General features: G+C 39.2%; 1 protein-coding gene across 6 annotated transcripts in view; it reads left to right on the top strand.

Moving 5' to 3' along the window:
- The window catches only part of RAPGEF4 (Rap guanine nucleotide exchange factor 4), a 161,010-nt gene that overhangs the window by 70,908 nt on the left and 73,442 nt on the right, over positions 1 to 16,660 (top strand). For all 6 annotated transcript variants that reach the window (XM_074873203.1, XM_074873202.1, XM_074873201.1 and 3 more), the window contains 2 exons: positions 8,804 to 8,876; positions 9,931 to 9,995. In XM_074873203.1, coding sequence (XP_074729304.1) covers positions 8,804 to 8,876; positions 9,931 to 9,995 — 138 coding nt within the window. The remainder of the gene's footprint in view (positions 1 to 8,803; positions 8,877 to 9,930; positions 9,996 to 16,660) is intronic.

Here is a 16,660-nt window from a genome sequence, read left to right as displayed (position 1 = left end):
TGAAATGAATAACGTTACTTTATTTTTCGCCTAAAGGAAGGATCGCGTGAGAAACAGCAACAGCAAGACTCTGGGTTACAATCACAGAACAGCATTTCATGTGCGGCCTTTTTTAGTCTTGGTGATGGACTGGCAGCTAAATAAAATGTCTTTGGTTTGAGGAAGTGACTTGCACTGGCTCCAGTCAGAAAAACCTTGAAAACTGCCCCATCCAAATAAAGCTGTTGGATTGCAGGTTGTTAATGCAGTTTACCTAATCCCTATGTTACAGTACAGCTGAATCACCGTTATTAATGTTTGCATTTCAGTTTGATAAAAGTCAGTCATTCCCATCCAATATATTTTGATATCTTCAGATAAGATGCTGTTGTACAAGTCTATCAGAAGAGACTGTGTTTCACAGGCCTTTATAGGAGCTTCAGACATGGGGGCCATGAGATGTTGGACTGTGCATGTGGATGTAAGGCAGTAAACACTGTGTTACAAAATAGCTGAAATATTATTGTGAACTCGGGTGGGGAAGTAGCACAGGCAGCATTTATTATACTACACTGTTCATGAAAGGGACTCTGAATTCGAGCAGCTGGACCCATGAGAGATTTATGCTGGCAAGGTAGTTCCAGTGGTGCCATTGCATTGACTGCTGGCTGAGTTGGAGGCCCAGGTATTTTGGGGTCCTGATAAGTGATATCAATCTGATTGTGAGTGATTTTCTGTGTCTGAATACATTCTTTTCCATGCACTGGAGGGAGTAGACTATGTTTAATCATACTTCCTGAATTATAATGATTTAGTTTGTCTTTAGGTTTTCCCCTCTTATTTTGTATTATACTTGTTGCTTTGATTTCACAGCAGTGTTACAGAGTGAGCTGCACAAGTTGCTTTTAAAACAGCTCACACTGTAATCAAAATAATATTTAAAAAGCATTGAAGAAAGGCTAATGTTATAAGGGAAATTCCCTTGTATGTTTACTTATTTACACTTATGAAATATCCTCATTATTGCTAGACACAATTGAGTAGAAACAATCACTTTAAGGAATTATCCATGATAAGGAGGCCTTTAATACTACAAGAGTATGGGAAGTTGATATGTGTTTGTTTCTGTGAGAAGCAAAAGTATGGCATTACACTGACCCAACTGAACTCATTAAGAGGTTTATATTGATTGTAGAGGAATTAATATTTAACCTAGAGTCTCATTCCAGATGAAAACAAGTTTCTAGACCAACATAATTCTCTGTTTAGAGACTGTAAATATCAAAAGCAGAGTTACAGATCAGGTCACCATTTTGATTTTCTTTATTTGTTTCAAATCTCCTTGTAAAAAAATGTAAGGGGAGAGAAAGAAGCTGTTTATGAACAGTGGATAAAGCCACCGCCGCACACAGTGTCAACATAAGGCCAATGTGTCAATTTAAGTTACACTTAAAACCTATTTTTAGGACTTAAGTACTGCACAGACCTTGTGATGACCTTACAGAATTTCACTACAGAGGACCATGACTTCAACCCACTGTCAGAACACAGCCTGCACTGGGAGGTTTCCAGCTTTTCTCTGTCTCAGTAGTACATACCTAGCTCCACATACATTTCTTTGGATGAAGCCTTTTTCATAATATTCATGCAAAGATATGTTGGTCATGTGTATCAGGCCTTCTGTATTTGCAAGGTGGCAGTCTCAGGGTGGAACAATAACTTGGTTTAGAGGCTCTTGCTGACTTCTGACTTCTCTATTACACACAATCCCTTGCTGTTTGCTTGCTCTGCAGGTTAAGATATGTGATCAAGACATGTATGTTGCTGCAGTTACAGAATTTACTGTTCTGTCAAAGCACTTTACAAACATAAATGTCTTCCTGGTGTGACCTTTTGTCTCAGCTGAAGCTCTGCTCCTGAAAAATGCTAAAGATCAGTTCAGAGAGGCACACCCTATGGAAGAAATAGTGTAGGAGGCAGCCTGTAGCTGCCCAGGTGAGGAGCTGAACAAAGCCAGCCTCACCTTGTATTTGTGAGTCTTGTATTACCTGTCTCTGATCTTCCTTGTACACTGTGTTCTTGCATAGCACACCCAGACTGAGCTCACCTGGAAGAGTGCATTTTTGCTTCTCCCCTTATTAAAATAGTGTATCTGAAAATAGGAGGTGTGACTGTCCAAAGATAAAAGGAAGCATTTTGTGCCCAGAACTTTAGGGAATTGTTCTTGGAACAGGCTTCCCTTGTGCTTGACCCATGAGATGATGCCAGACTTGTCTTGATCTAAGTGCTCTCAATGTAGGTTTAAAGGTTGGCTGTAGTGGTAAGAAAAATTATGTCAAAATGGTACCTTTTTCTTAGTAGTTCTGCTCTTTGTGTTCAAGACATACCTGCTGACTTTGCTAATTAAGATGCAGGTTTACAATTGTTAGTGTTGCAAAACAGTTTGAAGAGGAGTGAGGTTCTCTTCTGTCACTTGCATCATTCAGAAAATTCCAGCTAAGGTGTGATTTGCTACCTCTCTTCTACAAGTGATAATGAACAGGGAGGAAAGGCGAGCACAGCTTTAGTTTCTGATCTTGTATTGAGTTTGAAGCACTGCCGCTGACAGTCATCATCATCTGATTTTAAAGTGAACAAATTCAACACAGATATCACTGTGAAAAAGTAAATATGGAATTGTATAATGCTCTTTTTCAGCCATTTTTGAAAACTTGAACTTCACATTAAAGGCAGCTAAATTGCTGTATTTTTTTTCCTGTAATACATTATCTATTCTAGGGCTACACAAGTGTAGTAAAAGAAAACACATAAATCAAATGGACTGTTTGTTCTTCTTTATATATTTTCTTTGTCCTCTTTTAAGTATATGCAGTCTTTCCCACCCCTCCCAACCAAGTCCTGTCTCCACCCAACTGCATTTCCTGAGTGGATTCCTCTAGGAGACAGAATCGGAGGGCTGCATGATGTCATTTCTATATTTAAATTAGATGGAGCAGAATAGGCTGTGTAATTTGTTTAATCACTGCTCATGCTCTAATTTCCTTGGATTTGATTTTTTGCAGTGCAGTCTTATCTTCGGGTTTCTATCTGGTAGCCAAGTCTGCTATTTGGCACGGTTACAGGGAGCTGGGTGCATATTTCTTTTCGACTAAAACTCAAGGGGATTTTGTGATCAAGCAAATTCTGGACACAGAGCTTTTCAAGCACAATAGATTGATTTAAATGGAAAAGTGACAGAAAAATATATGCCTCCAAAACAAAGAGATCAAATAAAATCTAAAGCTTAGTTGATTAGGGCCATGCAGAACCATTCAGAAGATGGTAAATAGGTAAATAAATGAAAAAGATGCAGATTCATCTGGTATTATGTAAACTGTACTAATTCTGGGATCAGGATTCAGCAATTTCAGTACAGGCATTTCCTGTATTTATTTTATCTAAATATGACTAAATGGTACTTCACTTCTACTATTTCAGGCTTTGTCTATCTCATTTTAATGACTTGATAGACTGACATACAAAACAGTCTCTGTTCAGTAAGTTGTGGTAAGATCTTCACATGGTTTATTTTCTATTTTTCCACAATACATAAAGATATGTTTTCACTATTGTAGCATTATTTTTTCCTAATTTGTCTTTATACTTTCCTTTAGAAATATCTCAGTTCTGTTCTCTTACCTATACTGTGAGTGACAGTGAATATATATATTCTGTGAATGACAAAGGGAAGTATTTAGTAATAAGCAGGATACTTGGTGTTCTAGAGTGTAGCACCAGCTTCAAGCAATGATTGATACAGTGATAAACAGCCATGGTCAGGTCCTTTCTGTGATATCCAGTTGGTCCTTTCTGTGATATCCAGTTAAGTGTCATTGACCTGAAATGTATGGAAATTTTCTGTTTGAGCTTGCTTAGAAGAAATGCACTTACTAATTTGTAAACATACTAAGAAGGCAGTATCTGCAATCAGAATTATACCAGAATCTTCTGTGGGTCTCAGCACATGCTATTGGGCAATAGCAAGTGTGTTGTTTGGTTTCCCCTTTGTAACAAGATTTGGGTAAAAACCAACGATGAATATGATTATCAGTTAGGCTTTTTTGTTAAATTCTGTAAGAACATTAGACACTTTTTACTGGAAAACACTAACAGATAGCAGACAGATGACATGAGATTTTACTTGTCAGTTCAGTGAAGAGCAATCTTTGGAGCATCAGATCTAAAGGCAAAGGTCTAGACTTTGAGACAGCAATCTATGCTTGGTTTAGTGAGTGAGAAGAGGGTCCAGAGATCTTCAGGGGCTGTTTTACATCTCTCCTTATTGTTCTGGAGAAAAGAAAGAAACAATGCACCATGGGAGTGACGCACCCTTGTGAGTAATGCTCACAGGAGAGGTGGTTCATTGCCAAAATGATATGACTGGCGCAGCCAGCTTAGAGGAAGAACAGAGCTGTACTGAGAGCATCAGTGATCAATTATTTATTGTTAAAAGAAAATAGAGAAGCTGGACCACATTGTCAAGCTACAGCATATATTCCCCAAGAGAAACCATTGCAGGAATATGGACAGCTAGTACAGGAGGATTGCAGAACTCAGGAAATAGTCAAAGTAACAGTATCTAATGAAATAGTTACACAGGGTTTTGAAAAATATGTGTGTGGAAAGGGCACCTTGATGTTTTACCTAGAATTTTTACAGCGAAAATTAAGTTTTTTGTGTTACTCACAAGTCTGCAAGTAACGGAGGCTCTGCCTTGTCACCTTCTCTGCTGCCAATGGTAGGCAGCAGAAGTGCATCTGGTCAAAAGTGACACTGTGGATTGAGAACATGAGTGGGGGAGCAAGAGAAGAAGAGAGAGATCATGTATTCAACCAAGCACCTGTTGTGGTCTATAAAACCTTCTCCAGTGTTACAAGACACTCACTTCCTAGTAGCTGGCTACATGTAGGTTCATGGGAATGGGGATGCATCAGAAGCCTGACTTGACTTCCCAGTGCTACAGACCATCACTACCTGGGTCCTTATTACACGGCCCATCAGATACTCTTTGCTGACTGGAGAACTGCTGCACTTGGGGGAGTATCTGGTGTGGAACCTGTGTTCAAATCTTTATACCCAGGAGGTCTTCCCTTTATCAGCTATGAGTCTTTCTCGTTAGAGTGCTGTGGTTTTGCTACGCAATGCATATGGAAAACAAAGGCTCATCTATTTTCTTCACATCTACCTGGCTTGTATTAGAGTGTTTGTATTGTAAAGATCTCTTTTTTTGCTCCTTCTTTCCATTTAAACAGGTATTAGCTTTTCAATACTTGCAGCAGAAGAGAAGGGACTAACTAAAAAGACACATTTTATATACGTTATGTATGCTAGAAAAATCTGTAAGGAATTTAGAGATAGCTTGCATCAGAATTACTGTAATTGCCTCTCTAAATTATGTTCACGGAGTAGAAGAAAATCTATTGCAGTAATGAAAACCCCTGAACTAACTGCAACTAACTGCAAATAAAGTCTAAATAAGAGCATGCGAAGGAATCTCAAAACCCTGATAATGAGTGGCCTTACAAACTATTGGTATGAAAATTTACCCACAGCACCTCCCCAGTAAGGCAAGTGTGTGATTCTTTCTTCCTTTTCTCCCATCCCCAACTGTTCATTGTCAGCGTTCTGTGCTTTAGGCTATAGCAGTGACTGAAAAGGTCGTGTTAATTTTCACCACTGCATGGATATAAGGCAGTCAGTAACTGGAAGAAAAAATACTGTCTTTATTACTCGTGCTGTCAGATTAGATGCAGGAAGTGTCTGATCTTTAAGCTGTTGCATGATAGGGTTTATAAATTGGTAGAAATCTGAAGACAGAGTGAATAGGTCACTGAGTGTAGTTTTAAAACCTGCTGTCATGTTGGATTTACAGAACTTGAAGACTTCTGGTAATAAACAAGCTTATGATGATTTGATAACTGTTGCTGTCTTTCATAAGGAAAGCCTTTCCAGAGTTCATACCACCAGTGGAATACACTTTCAAAAGCCTCTTGTAAATATTTAGTCTGTTAATCTTCAGGATGATTTTAAATGCCACCTACCAGTACAATTTAAGTTATTGCATTTTCTTTTCATTTACAGACGTTACGGTAACAAGATAGGTCTCACAGTCAGTATTGTGTTTTCCTCATTATCTCAGCTTTCAGAGATCTCATGCCTGGAACTTCATTATTCCATCTGATACTGTGAATCTTTATGCAGTTATTTACATCTTTCTTTGCATACTTAGGTTTCCCAGAAAAGAGTGTTTCCCCGACTTCTTGACAAATAAGTGTCCCTTGACATTTAGTTTGGCTGATGAAGTGACATAGTTGTAGGTGTAAATTATATTTCCTATGTCAACCCACACCCCACCAAGGTATCTTCATAGGAGACCGTATGTAGGCAGTCATATCAGCCTTCCCTCCAGATACCCAGATATAGAAGGTAGTTAATTTATGCAGAGGGGCCCTGGAGGAGTCTAAACAACAGAGCTTTCTGAGGGCATGTCTTGAATTAGTGCCTCTTCTGGTAATGCTGCCTGAACTCCTTCACAGGCAACACTGCTCACTGTGCTTGCTGTATCAAACATGACAGGGTAGGACCTTCATGTAGAGGATGACAGAGTTGAAGTTCTTGGCAGTCTGTACTTTTGTTCCTGGTGAGCTTTGTCATCCTGAGCATGAGGTGGGGCTGAATGGGGTTAGGTCTCTCTTTTAAAGTGTTATATACAATTCTGGCTTATTCTACTTGTAGGTTAAGCTAGGCCCCCAGATCTTTTGGAAATTATATGGTGTGATCTGTGTTTCCTTTCATGAGAACAATAATCAGGAAAAATATTACAGAATTAATCAGAAGGGAACCTGCCACACAGTGTATGATGACTGTGGACATGGTATAGGAAATAAAAGAGAAAATTACTGTCTTCCTACAATTCAAGTTCCTTATCAAGGTGGCTTAAATGTGAACTAATAATGTATTTCTGGGAAAATGCTGTTTTGGGAAAAACAGAACAAAGAAATTAATATCATCTGAATGATAAGGAAGAACAAAAGAAAACAACTGGATAAAATTTGATTTTATCATATCCCAAATGAAACATTTCGATTTTCCATTTCTAAATCACATTTCAAGACCAAATTCAGTAGAAGGTAGAACAAAACGTTTATCTACTGTTTGAATAAAATGTTATTTAACCCCTTGTGACATGCTTTCCTTTTTTTCACTTGGCCAACCAAAATTAGTATTTCCCTTGTTCTATGTGCGTGATTTACTAGTTGAACTGAGGAAGTAATTACTTCTGATGTTCTTCCTCTCACTAAGTTCCAGGCATAGGACTGCCTGCAGAGTATGGGAAAGAGAACAGTTTGGAAAAAAAAGTAGGAGAGTTTAATCTTCAGATGAGGTAGCATTTATTTTGTGTGACTGACCAGGGATATAACATAGTTTTGCTCCTATGAGTTTTCAGATGGATTATGGGTGAGATTTAAATAATATGTTACTAAGCTTTAGGATGTAATAGCTTGTCTAAAAATAGGATTGGATTATTAAGATTAATGTAATCTTTGTAGCTTTTGTTATTGTTTAGAATGCAAGACATTCAGTCTTTAGTGGTAGAATTGATGATATTGTCATATCCATTTCCAAGAAGAAGAAATGTTAAAAGGATAATTCAAGCATCTATTAAAATCCAACAGACAACATTTTAAAAGTGAATACATCCAAACAGCTCTATAGAGCAAAGGATAAAACTTTTAAATTAAAATTGTACTGTGAGGGAAATTTTCTGTCTCAGTTATTATGTGTGCTTTGTTGAAACCTACATGAATTTCAGCTGGTTGGTTGTTCATGTTCAGTTCACTGCACACCCGAAGGACGGCATGACACATTTTATTTACGCCGATCATCAGCACCCCTGTTGCACAAGCTTGTTTTCTGACAGTTCCAAAAGGGAATTATAATTGTTTACCCTTAAGCATGACTGTAATATAGTATGATTGAAACTAAAAATGTGTCACTTATTCATTGAATGATTTGTATTTGATAAAAGGACATTTTTGTCCTTTGATGTTATTTTTTAGCTTCTATGAATTTCTTAAGCCCTAGACAGAGCTTTGAACCTTATTGATCATGTCACCAGCATTCTGAAGAAAAATACCAGTTACTGACATCAGTTACAATTATGTAGTTTACACTGGTACAAGGGACATTATTTTTAGAGTTACAAAGTTGCATCTGATAATACAGTTTGTGTGTGTGTGTATATATAACATGAGGTGCTGAGTTTGTGTGTTTCATAACCTTGTAGTTTCTGAAAACTAAACTTAGTGTGTTGAATTAGATGTTTAGAGTTTTTGCACTAAGTCCTGTATATTTCAAATCTGACACCAAAATTGGAGTGGTACATGATTCTCATGAATCCTTAGTTAACAGCCTTGTCTCCATTCCTACAATAAAGTAGCTTTCTAGCTTGAGTTCAGCTGAGTAGAGTAATTTCAAACGAGCTTTAAAACAGCCTTTATGGAAAATCATACAACTAAGTACAATACTGATTTATTAGAACTCTCAAAGTCATGCTTTGGGGAAGATGAAGGAAAGAACTGTTTTAGCACTTTTGATAAGATAAAGGCAGTGTGCTCCAGTCAAGGGAGCAGGCCTTATAAGAGTAAAGACAGGTCTGCCTGCCTCATATTGCTTGTGTGCCTGTGAAGCACAAGGCAGCAGACACACAAATGTAAATACCACAAATCCATTGAATGGCTTTACACATCTGTAACTGACTGAATGTGCCATTGCTGTCTTTCAGAAATATCGACAGCATATGTCTGGACTTCTCACTCCTCCTTATGGTGTTATGGAAACTGGCTCCAACAATGACAGTAAGTATGAGAAAATAGACATCAGATGTTAGAGAGAAGAAAGGGGAAGACGAAAGTCCTCTGGTTTTGGGTGTTGGAATTTAAATGTTAAATTCAATTCTGTATTATGACTTATTAATACTGCATATAGTAGGAAGTACTTTGGAACTTGCCTAACTGCATTCCCAACTGTATGCAAGCATACACGGAGCTGTACACAAATCTGCACTATGAGCCAGGCCTGTTGACTGAAGCATACTGTATGATGTTGCATAACATTTAACTGGTTATAGGTGTTACATGAATTCTATGGAACATGACCATGAGCTAGTAAAATAAATATAACAAACTGGTGTACTTTTTTAGTTAGGATGGGCTACACAGCTTGCTTGGGAACCTAGGTTAGTGCTTGGGCAGCCTGCAGTAACCGTGCTACTGTCTGACCTTAGTTACATAGCTAAATAAGTTTGGTTATGTTTCTGCCTCATGACAACCTGTCAAACTCTGGGATAGTGCTGTAAACATGAATACAAGGGCAGCCTTTGGAACTCTTAATTTCTGTAAATCAAGGTGGTTCTGTTTAGTTGCCAGAGGATTATTTAGATGCCAACCAGGACAATATCTGATGACTAGAAATTCCATCTGCAAATTTTGTCCCATATGTTATGTGTTCAATATGTTCTATTTGCGAAACCATAGCATGGCATAGCATAGCATAGCAATGCTAGTTAGTGCAAACTCAGTGTCACATTTGACTTCCAGGTACTAAAACACAGACAATGTTAAATGAAAAAATATAGATAATTCCTCTATACCTATTTCAAATATTAATCTGGGAGAAAGTACTGTTTACCAGCTGTTTATAGTATTTACACAAGTTAGCTTTTTGTCTTTTTTGTGTTCAGAAGAGAAGACTTTTGTCTGAATAAATCTGTTTTGCTCTTAAAAAAATCATAGATTAATGTGCATGTTATCAAACTATTGAACCCTCCAATTCCCTATTCTATTGATAAATATCTCCACTGTTACTTAAAGAATGTACAGTATGTATTTATTTTTTGTATTCTTTTTTTAGGAATGCCAGATAAGGACAGTATGTCAAGCAGTGCTCTTTGCCAAGTTTCTAAAAATTGTAATAAGGTAAATCACACCTAGTTTCACCTTTGTTTTCTGACTGGCAGGGGGAGGAATTTTGTAACAAAAAATTCAAAAGTACAGCATTAAATTGAAAAGAACCAGGTGCAAATGCAAAGCATATAGTTGATGCGTGTGAGTACAGTATACAAATTATAAGGATGCTTTAGACGTGTATCATATAACTGGAGAAAGCAACTGGTTCAGGATCAAAATTGCTAGAAAGCACATACTGCTGCCGAAGTTTGTGTTACAATCTGGTTGTCCTGTCTTTGTTGGGAAGGTGTGGAGTGTAAAGAAGAAAAGCAGCACTGTGACAAGACCAGTGCATAGCCAATGTATCATAAAATTCATAATTAAATCCTATTTTAAGGCTTAACTGAGTCTTAACTGATGCATAGGCATTGTTCTGGCCCTTTGCTCAGGGTGAATTTTCTCCTGTGTTCAGAGAGCAGCTTTACATCCCAGTTCCCCTTTGTAAAACAGTTCTGTGCCTTCAGTCTCACCAGATGAGGACCCACATGAAAGAACTCATGAATATTTCTACGCTGGTTTTAAAGTAATTATAATAGTGAGAAGAAATAGTATCAGGCATTGCTGTAAAGATTAGTAACTTTTAGAATTTTTTATGGTAGGAGTAGAAAAGTTACAATAGTAAACAGATGCTGGGATGCTTTCTTTCTGGACATAGGAATTTAATTGGATGCATTTCTGTGATGTCTTTAAAAGGTTAAAGGTATTTTTGTTACACAAAAAACATCTCTTGACAGCAGATAAAGACAATGAATATTTTAGTGTGTTTCCTTAATGCAAAAGTAACTACTTCCACCTCTCCCTGTCTGTCTGTCCTGCTTCCTCAAGGGTACTGACCTTTCTTAATTGTCACATTCAGCCTTTCTTAAATGTATAAATGTAACGGTATGCAGTTCCTTCTTCTGAAGTCTTATTCACTAATGCTATGCCACTTCCTGACACAGCCTTATCCTGTAGGAAAATAAACATTTTTCCATGCACTGAGTAATAATTCTTAGATAATCAGATAGCACCTTTCATTCTGTAAGCATTTTACAAACAGTTATGAGTTAAGTCTTAGTGCTTCTCCAAGATGTTGAGCATTTCAATGCTACACTTGGAGTTAAGCCAGATCAAGGGTCTTGCTTGACCTCTCAATGAAAGCACCAGGCATAGAATCCAAACTAAAAGGTGTTGTATTTTCTGAAGCAGATAGAGGTAACAGAGGTAACAAGGTAAAAACATCTGTCTTTCCTAGAAGGTGATATCCCCCTAGTAATGGGCAGTGATGCTCAGCTAAGGGTGGTATACACTTTCAGGTGCAAAGTAGTTTAGAAACTGAGCAAAATTTAGTGCTTAATGCTGCTGCCAATAGCTGGGCTTTTCTAGCATAACAGGACTCTTCCTGCACAAAGTAATGTTCGCCTGGGTAGGAGACAGAACTTGGCTGGGGCCGGCTCAAACTGTTCAATGACTTTTACAGGAATAAGGTCCTTTGCAAACCTTACTAACTTACTTTCCAAGACACATATGTAAAACAGCCATCCTTCTCCCTCCCACACTGTACACACATTTCTGTGGAGAAAAGCTGAGAGAGTCAATATGTGACAGATGCTTGTCACCTTGTTTCATCCTGGAAGAGCTCAGCCAGTCCCATGACGAATGTGGCAGAAGAACCTACACAGCATAGAAATGGTTCATGAATCCTAGTTCTGTGGTTTTGCCATATGGCCACAGTTCTCTTTAATTATGTTAAGTGAAAGGTAAATGCAGCAGAGATAAATACCCGAGTATTTTATTTGCTTCCTGCAAGCTTTATTCCTGCAATTTTAAACTGTACAACTGTTACAGTGCTTATACAACATGTCAGTCTTCATGCCCTGCAGTCAGTTTTGAATGATCAGTTTGATACTGGGATTGCAGGGCCAAATTCCCAGAACTGTTGGCAGCTGTTTGAAACACAAAATAGCAGGATACCAGAAAACAGCTCTGTGTTTGTAGATGTTACATATTTTGCTTATTTTAGGGTGATACATGACTGTCAAAATGGCTACTGTATCAGGGAAGGGCATTCATGGAGGGAAAGGGAGGTGTTTGCAGGACATCTTTAGACTACTTTAGATTGCCAGAATGATGCCTTTGGGAATGGCAGCAAATACAGCTCATAGAGGCCTGTAGGCTACTCTGTAATGTCCAGAAAAAGACTATGTGAGGAACTTTCTGAGTGTCAGAAAGTTCCTCAAAATCTTTCATGTGGTAAGCAAAGATTACAGTCTTAGACAAGGAGATAACATAATCTCCTTATGTTACTTATGCTAAGAAGGAAAAGGGAGACTTGGTCACCTGGGTTATGGAGAAGGTTGAGGTACTCAATGACTTTTTTGCCTCAGTCTTCACTGGCAAGTGCTCCAGCCACACCACCCAAGACACAGAAGGCAAAGTTTGGGACTGGGGGAATGAAGAATGGCCCACTGTAGGAGAAGATCAGGTTCAAGAACACCTAAGGAGCCTGAAGGTGCACAAGTCCATGGGCCCTGATGAGATACTTTTGCAGATCCTGAGAGAACTGGTGGATGAAGTGCCCAGGCCAATATCCACCGTGTTTTAGAAGTCATGGCAGTCTGCTGACTGGAAAAGGGATAACATAACTCCCATTTTTAAAAAGGGAAATAAAGAAGACCCAGGGAACTACAGGCCAGTCAGCCTCACCTTTGTGCCTGGCAAGATCATGGAGCAGATCCTCCTGGAAACTATGCTAGGGCACATGGAAAATAAGGTGATTGGTGACAGCCAGCATGGCTTCACTAAGGGCAAATCATGCCTGACAAATTTGGTGGCCTTCTATGACAGGGTTACAGTGCTGGTGGATAAGGGAAGAGCAACTGACATCATCTACCTGGACTCATGCAAAGCATTTGACACTGTCCTGCGTGACATCATTGTCTCTAAATCGGAGAGACTTGGATTTGATGGATGGACCACTCGGTGGATAAGGAACGGGCTGGATGGTCGCACTCAAAGAGTTGTGGTCAATGGCTCGACGTCCAAGCGGAGAGCAGTGATGAGTGGCGTTCCTCAGGGGTGGGTGTTGGGACCAGCGCTGTTTAACATTTTTGCTGACAACATGGACAGTGGGACTGAGTGCACCTTCAGCAAGTTTCCCAACGACACCAAGCTGTGTGGTGCGGCCAACATGGTGGTGTTGGAGGGAAGAGAGATGCCATCCAGAGGGACCTCGACAGGCTTGAGGGGTGGGACAGTGCAAACCTCATGAAGTTCAACAAGGCCAAGTGCAAGGTCCTGCACATGGATCAAGGCAATCCCAAGCACAAATACAGGCTGGGCAATGAGTGGGTTGAGAGCAGCCCTGCGGAGAAGGACTTGGGGGTATTAGTGGATGGAAAATTGAATATGAGACAGCAATGTGCGCTCGCAGCCCAGAAAGCCAGTTGTGTCCTGGGCTGCATCAAGAGAAGTGTGGCCAGCAGGTCGAGGGAGGGGATTCTCCCCCTCTACTCTGCTCTCATGAGACCCCACTTGCAGTGCTGTGTCCAGCTGTGGGGCCCCAACATGAGAAGGACAGGGACCTACTCAAGTGGGTCCAGAGGAGGCCACAAAGATGATCAGAGGCTGGAGCCTCTGATGAGGACAGGCTGAGAGAGTTGGGGGTGTTCAGCCTGGAGAAGAGAAGGCTCTGGGGAGACCTTATAGCGGCCTTCCAGCACTTAAAGGGGGCTACAGGAAAGATGGGGAGGGACTCTGCATCAGGGACTGTAGTGATAGGAAGAGGGGTAATGGTTTTAAACTGAAAGAGGGAAGATATAGATTAGATATAAGGAAGAAATTCTTTACTGTGGAGGTGGTGAGGCACTGGTTCAGGTTGCCCAGAGAAGCTGTGGCTGCCCCCTCCCTGGCAGTGTTCCAGCCCAGGTTGGATGGGGCTTTGAGCAACCTGGTCTAGTGGAAGGTGTCCCTGCCTGTGGCAGGGGGGTTGGAATTACATGATCTTTAAGGTCCCTTCCAACCCATTCTATGATTCATTCTATGATATAATGTCTTCAGTAGTTTTGATCATAATGATGCATTTATTTCAGGGTGTGTGTGTGTTGTTTTCATTTTCTAAGGAAGTTTATAACTATAAATAATTTGCTTCAAATAAAATTTAATATATTCCACTCTCAAAATATGAAATGCATGTTTTTCTCTTTTAGCCTGTGCTAAGTCTTTTACAAGCACTGTAATAGATGATTTTCCATATTTGCTAATTATTTGAGTTTCATCTTCATAGCTTAATTTTTTTCTCCTGTCACATCTATTAGTTTTTGATGAGTAACATAAGATTTTTCTTTTAATACATGCCTTGAAATTTTCTCACCATATGGGGGTGTTTGGTTTTCCTAGTTCATTAAAATCTATAAAAGAATTCTATTTGGAGAAGGCAGCAGAGATTTTTTTTTAACAAACACGAATTCATTTGCATTTAGGGTTACATTATTGCACATCATTTAATGCAATATAGCGGTTAAATTGAGCATAAAATACTGAGACAGAGTATGCTACTGTTCTCAGCTATATTTTGGGGAATGGAAACAGTCAATTTAAAGCTGTCTTGCATAAGGGAAAATAATACAGCTTCAGTGTTTTTAACTAGTCAGTCTAATATCTGTACCGGTCTCTGTAGCTCTAGTTTCCAAAATTCTCATGGGATGGAGTTGGATATAGCTGGATCTGTGAGATGAATATAACCCTAAAGCCAAAATTACAAAATCAATAATAATTTCAAATACATTTTTGGAAAAGATACAGAAGAGTACTTAGACCGCCGGGGAGGTCGGGTTCCAGCGTGCAGACGGAATAGGTAGTGGTTCTGTTTCCATATATTACCAGCAGAGCTGGCAGCGGGGTTACATGATGCTTCCCACTACAAGATCTTGTTCTTACAATTTGGCCACTTTTTCCACTGTCTAGCTGAATTTGCCATGCTGAGAGTATGTTTCTCGCTGATTTTTAAATTGAAATGGATCAAACCTCTCTGACATTGAGGTTGGGGGAAAATACATAGCACATATTAAATAACTTTTCCCAGTGATACACTAGCAATCCTGTCCTTTGGAGTAGGAGCTCGACATTTGGGGCTTGTTCTGGCAGTAAGGAGTGCCATTTGCAACCCTCTGCAAAATAAACTGTATTGTTAAGCGTTAAAAAATCTCAGTTGAAACTGGCTTACTAGAGGCTCATTACAGTTTAACTGCGAGCTTGTGCACACAGGCCGTGCACCTTTGTGTGTGCAGAATTCCCACACTGTTTGTCTTTGGTCTGGGGCTGCTTGGGCATTCATGTGTCGATGCTTAACAGTGTGGGTTTTCTCGCAATCACTCATTCTAGTTGCTAGAGCAACCTTTTGATTATTATAAAGCCAGACACTGAATGGAAACCACAGTTGTCTCCCCTGTGCTTTTACACCCTCTACTGGTGCCCAAGTAGGAAATGAGTGAAGAAATAGCCCATTCTTCTCTGGAGACATGAGATACATGAGAGTTTTAAAGAAGAGGGCATTGCAGAAATGAGTTGTAGAGACAGAGCAATGAATGTGGCTAAGAACAGATGACAGACCAGTCGAGAGCATGAATCTCCACTCTCACATGGACTGTGGCGCTGAATGCTTTTTTCTGCTATCAATGAATGTCTTAAACTCCTTTGCAAACTGTGGATGCTACGCCTAAGAAAGCATAGCAATGATCCACAGGAAGAATAGAAATCTGTGGTTAATAACAATTATTCTATTTATTCAAGTAGTTTATAGTCAGAAAGTCCTAACTCTGCTAATGATCCAAGCTGAAGTTTTATATTATTTTCCATAATGGAATCTCCATATTTCAGTTTGCTAAAAGAACCCCACATCCTCAAGAAAGAACACCAAAAAAATTCTGCTTGAAAGGAAGGCTGAAAAACTAAGGGCTCAAAAGTAGAGAATTTCGAGAATGGAGGCTGGCTGAGCAGTGTTAATGAAGTCCTCTTATCTGTATTTGTTATGGTACGGACTTCAATTCTTTGTGTTTATTATGGTACAGACTTTGATTACCTGCTCACAGATATTTTTCCTGTGACACAATTAAAACAACATCTCACCTCAAAAACCATGCTAGCTTTCTTTTTGTACAAGTTAATCTCTATGACTTTAAAACCTACACAAATTTGTGCCTTCTTAATTGAAAGCATACATCCTGAAAAGGGGAAGGTGCTTCTTCATCTCTTTTGTATTGAGGAAACCAAAATATATAAGAGATTAAGTTATGCAAATTCATACAGTCATTCATGCTATTGGCTGAAGAATATGTCTTTTTTCTGAAATCTCTCATGCTTTATTTTCATTACGTGCCATATATTGTCTTTACGTTTGTATTGTGATAAAGAGTTGCAGGAGCTCCCCCTAGTGTACCAAGTAATATTCGAAAAAAAACATGGCTCGAGTTTCTGAAGCTTACAAGCTGAAACGTCCCCTTTATGGTTTTCACGTCTGTAATGACTTCAAATCCTCTAGACTGGAAGCTTATTGGAAGTGATTTATTTGAAGGTATTTTGTATAGCAAAGCTCCTATAGGATGTGCTGAAATACTCCTCTGAAAGTCACCTTTTCATCCATCTTCTTCCCTGGTTAA

Source organism: Strix uralensis, chromosome 6, assembly GCF_047716275.1.
Source record: "Strix uralensis isolate ZFMK-TIS-50842 chromosome 6, bStrUra1, whole genome shotgun sequence".
Classification (NCBI taxonomy): Eukaryota; Metazoa; Chordata; class Aves; order Strigiformes; family Strigidae; genus Strix; species Strix uralensis.
Note: the sequence above shows the minus strand (reverse complement) of the source record. Positions and strands in the feature narration are given on the sequence as shown.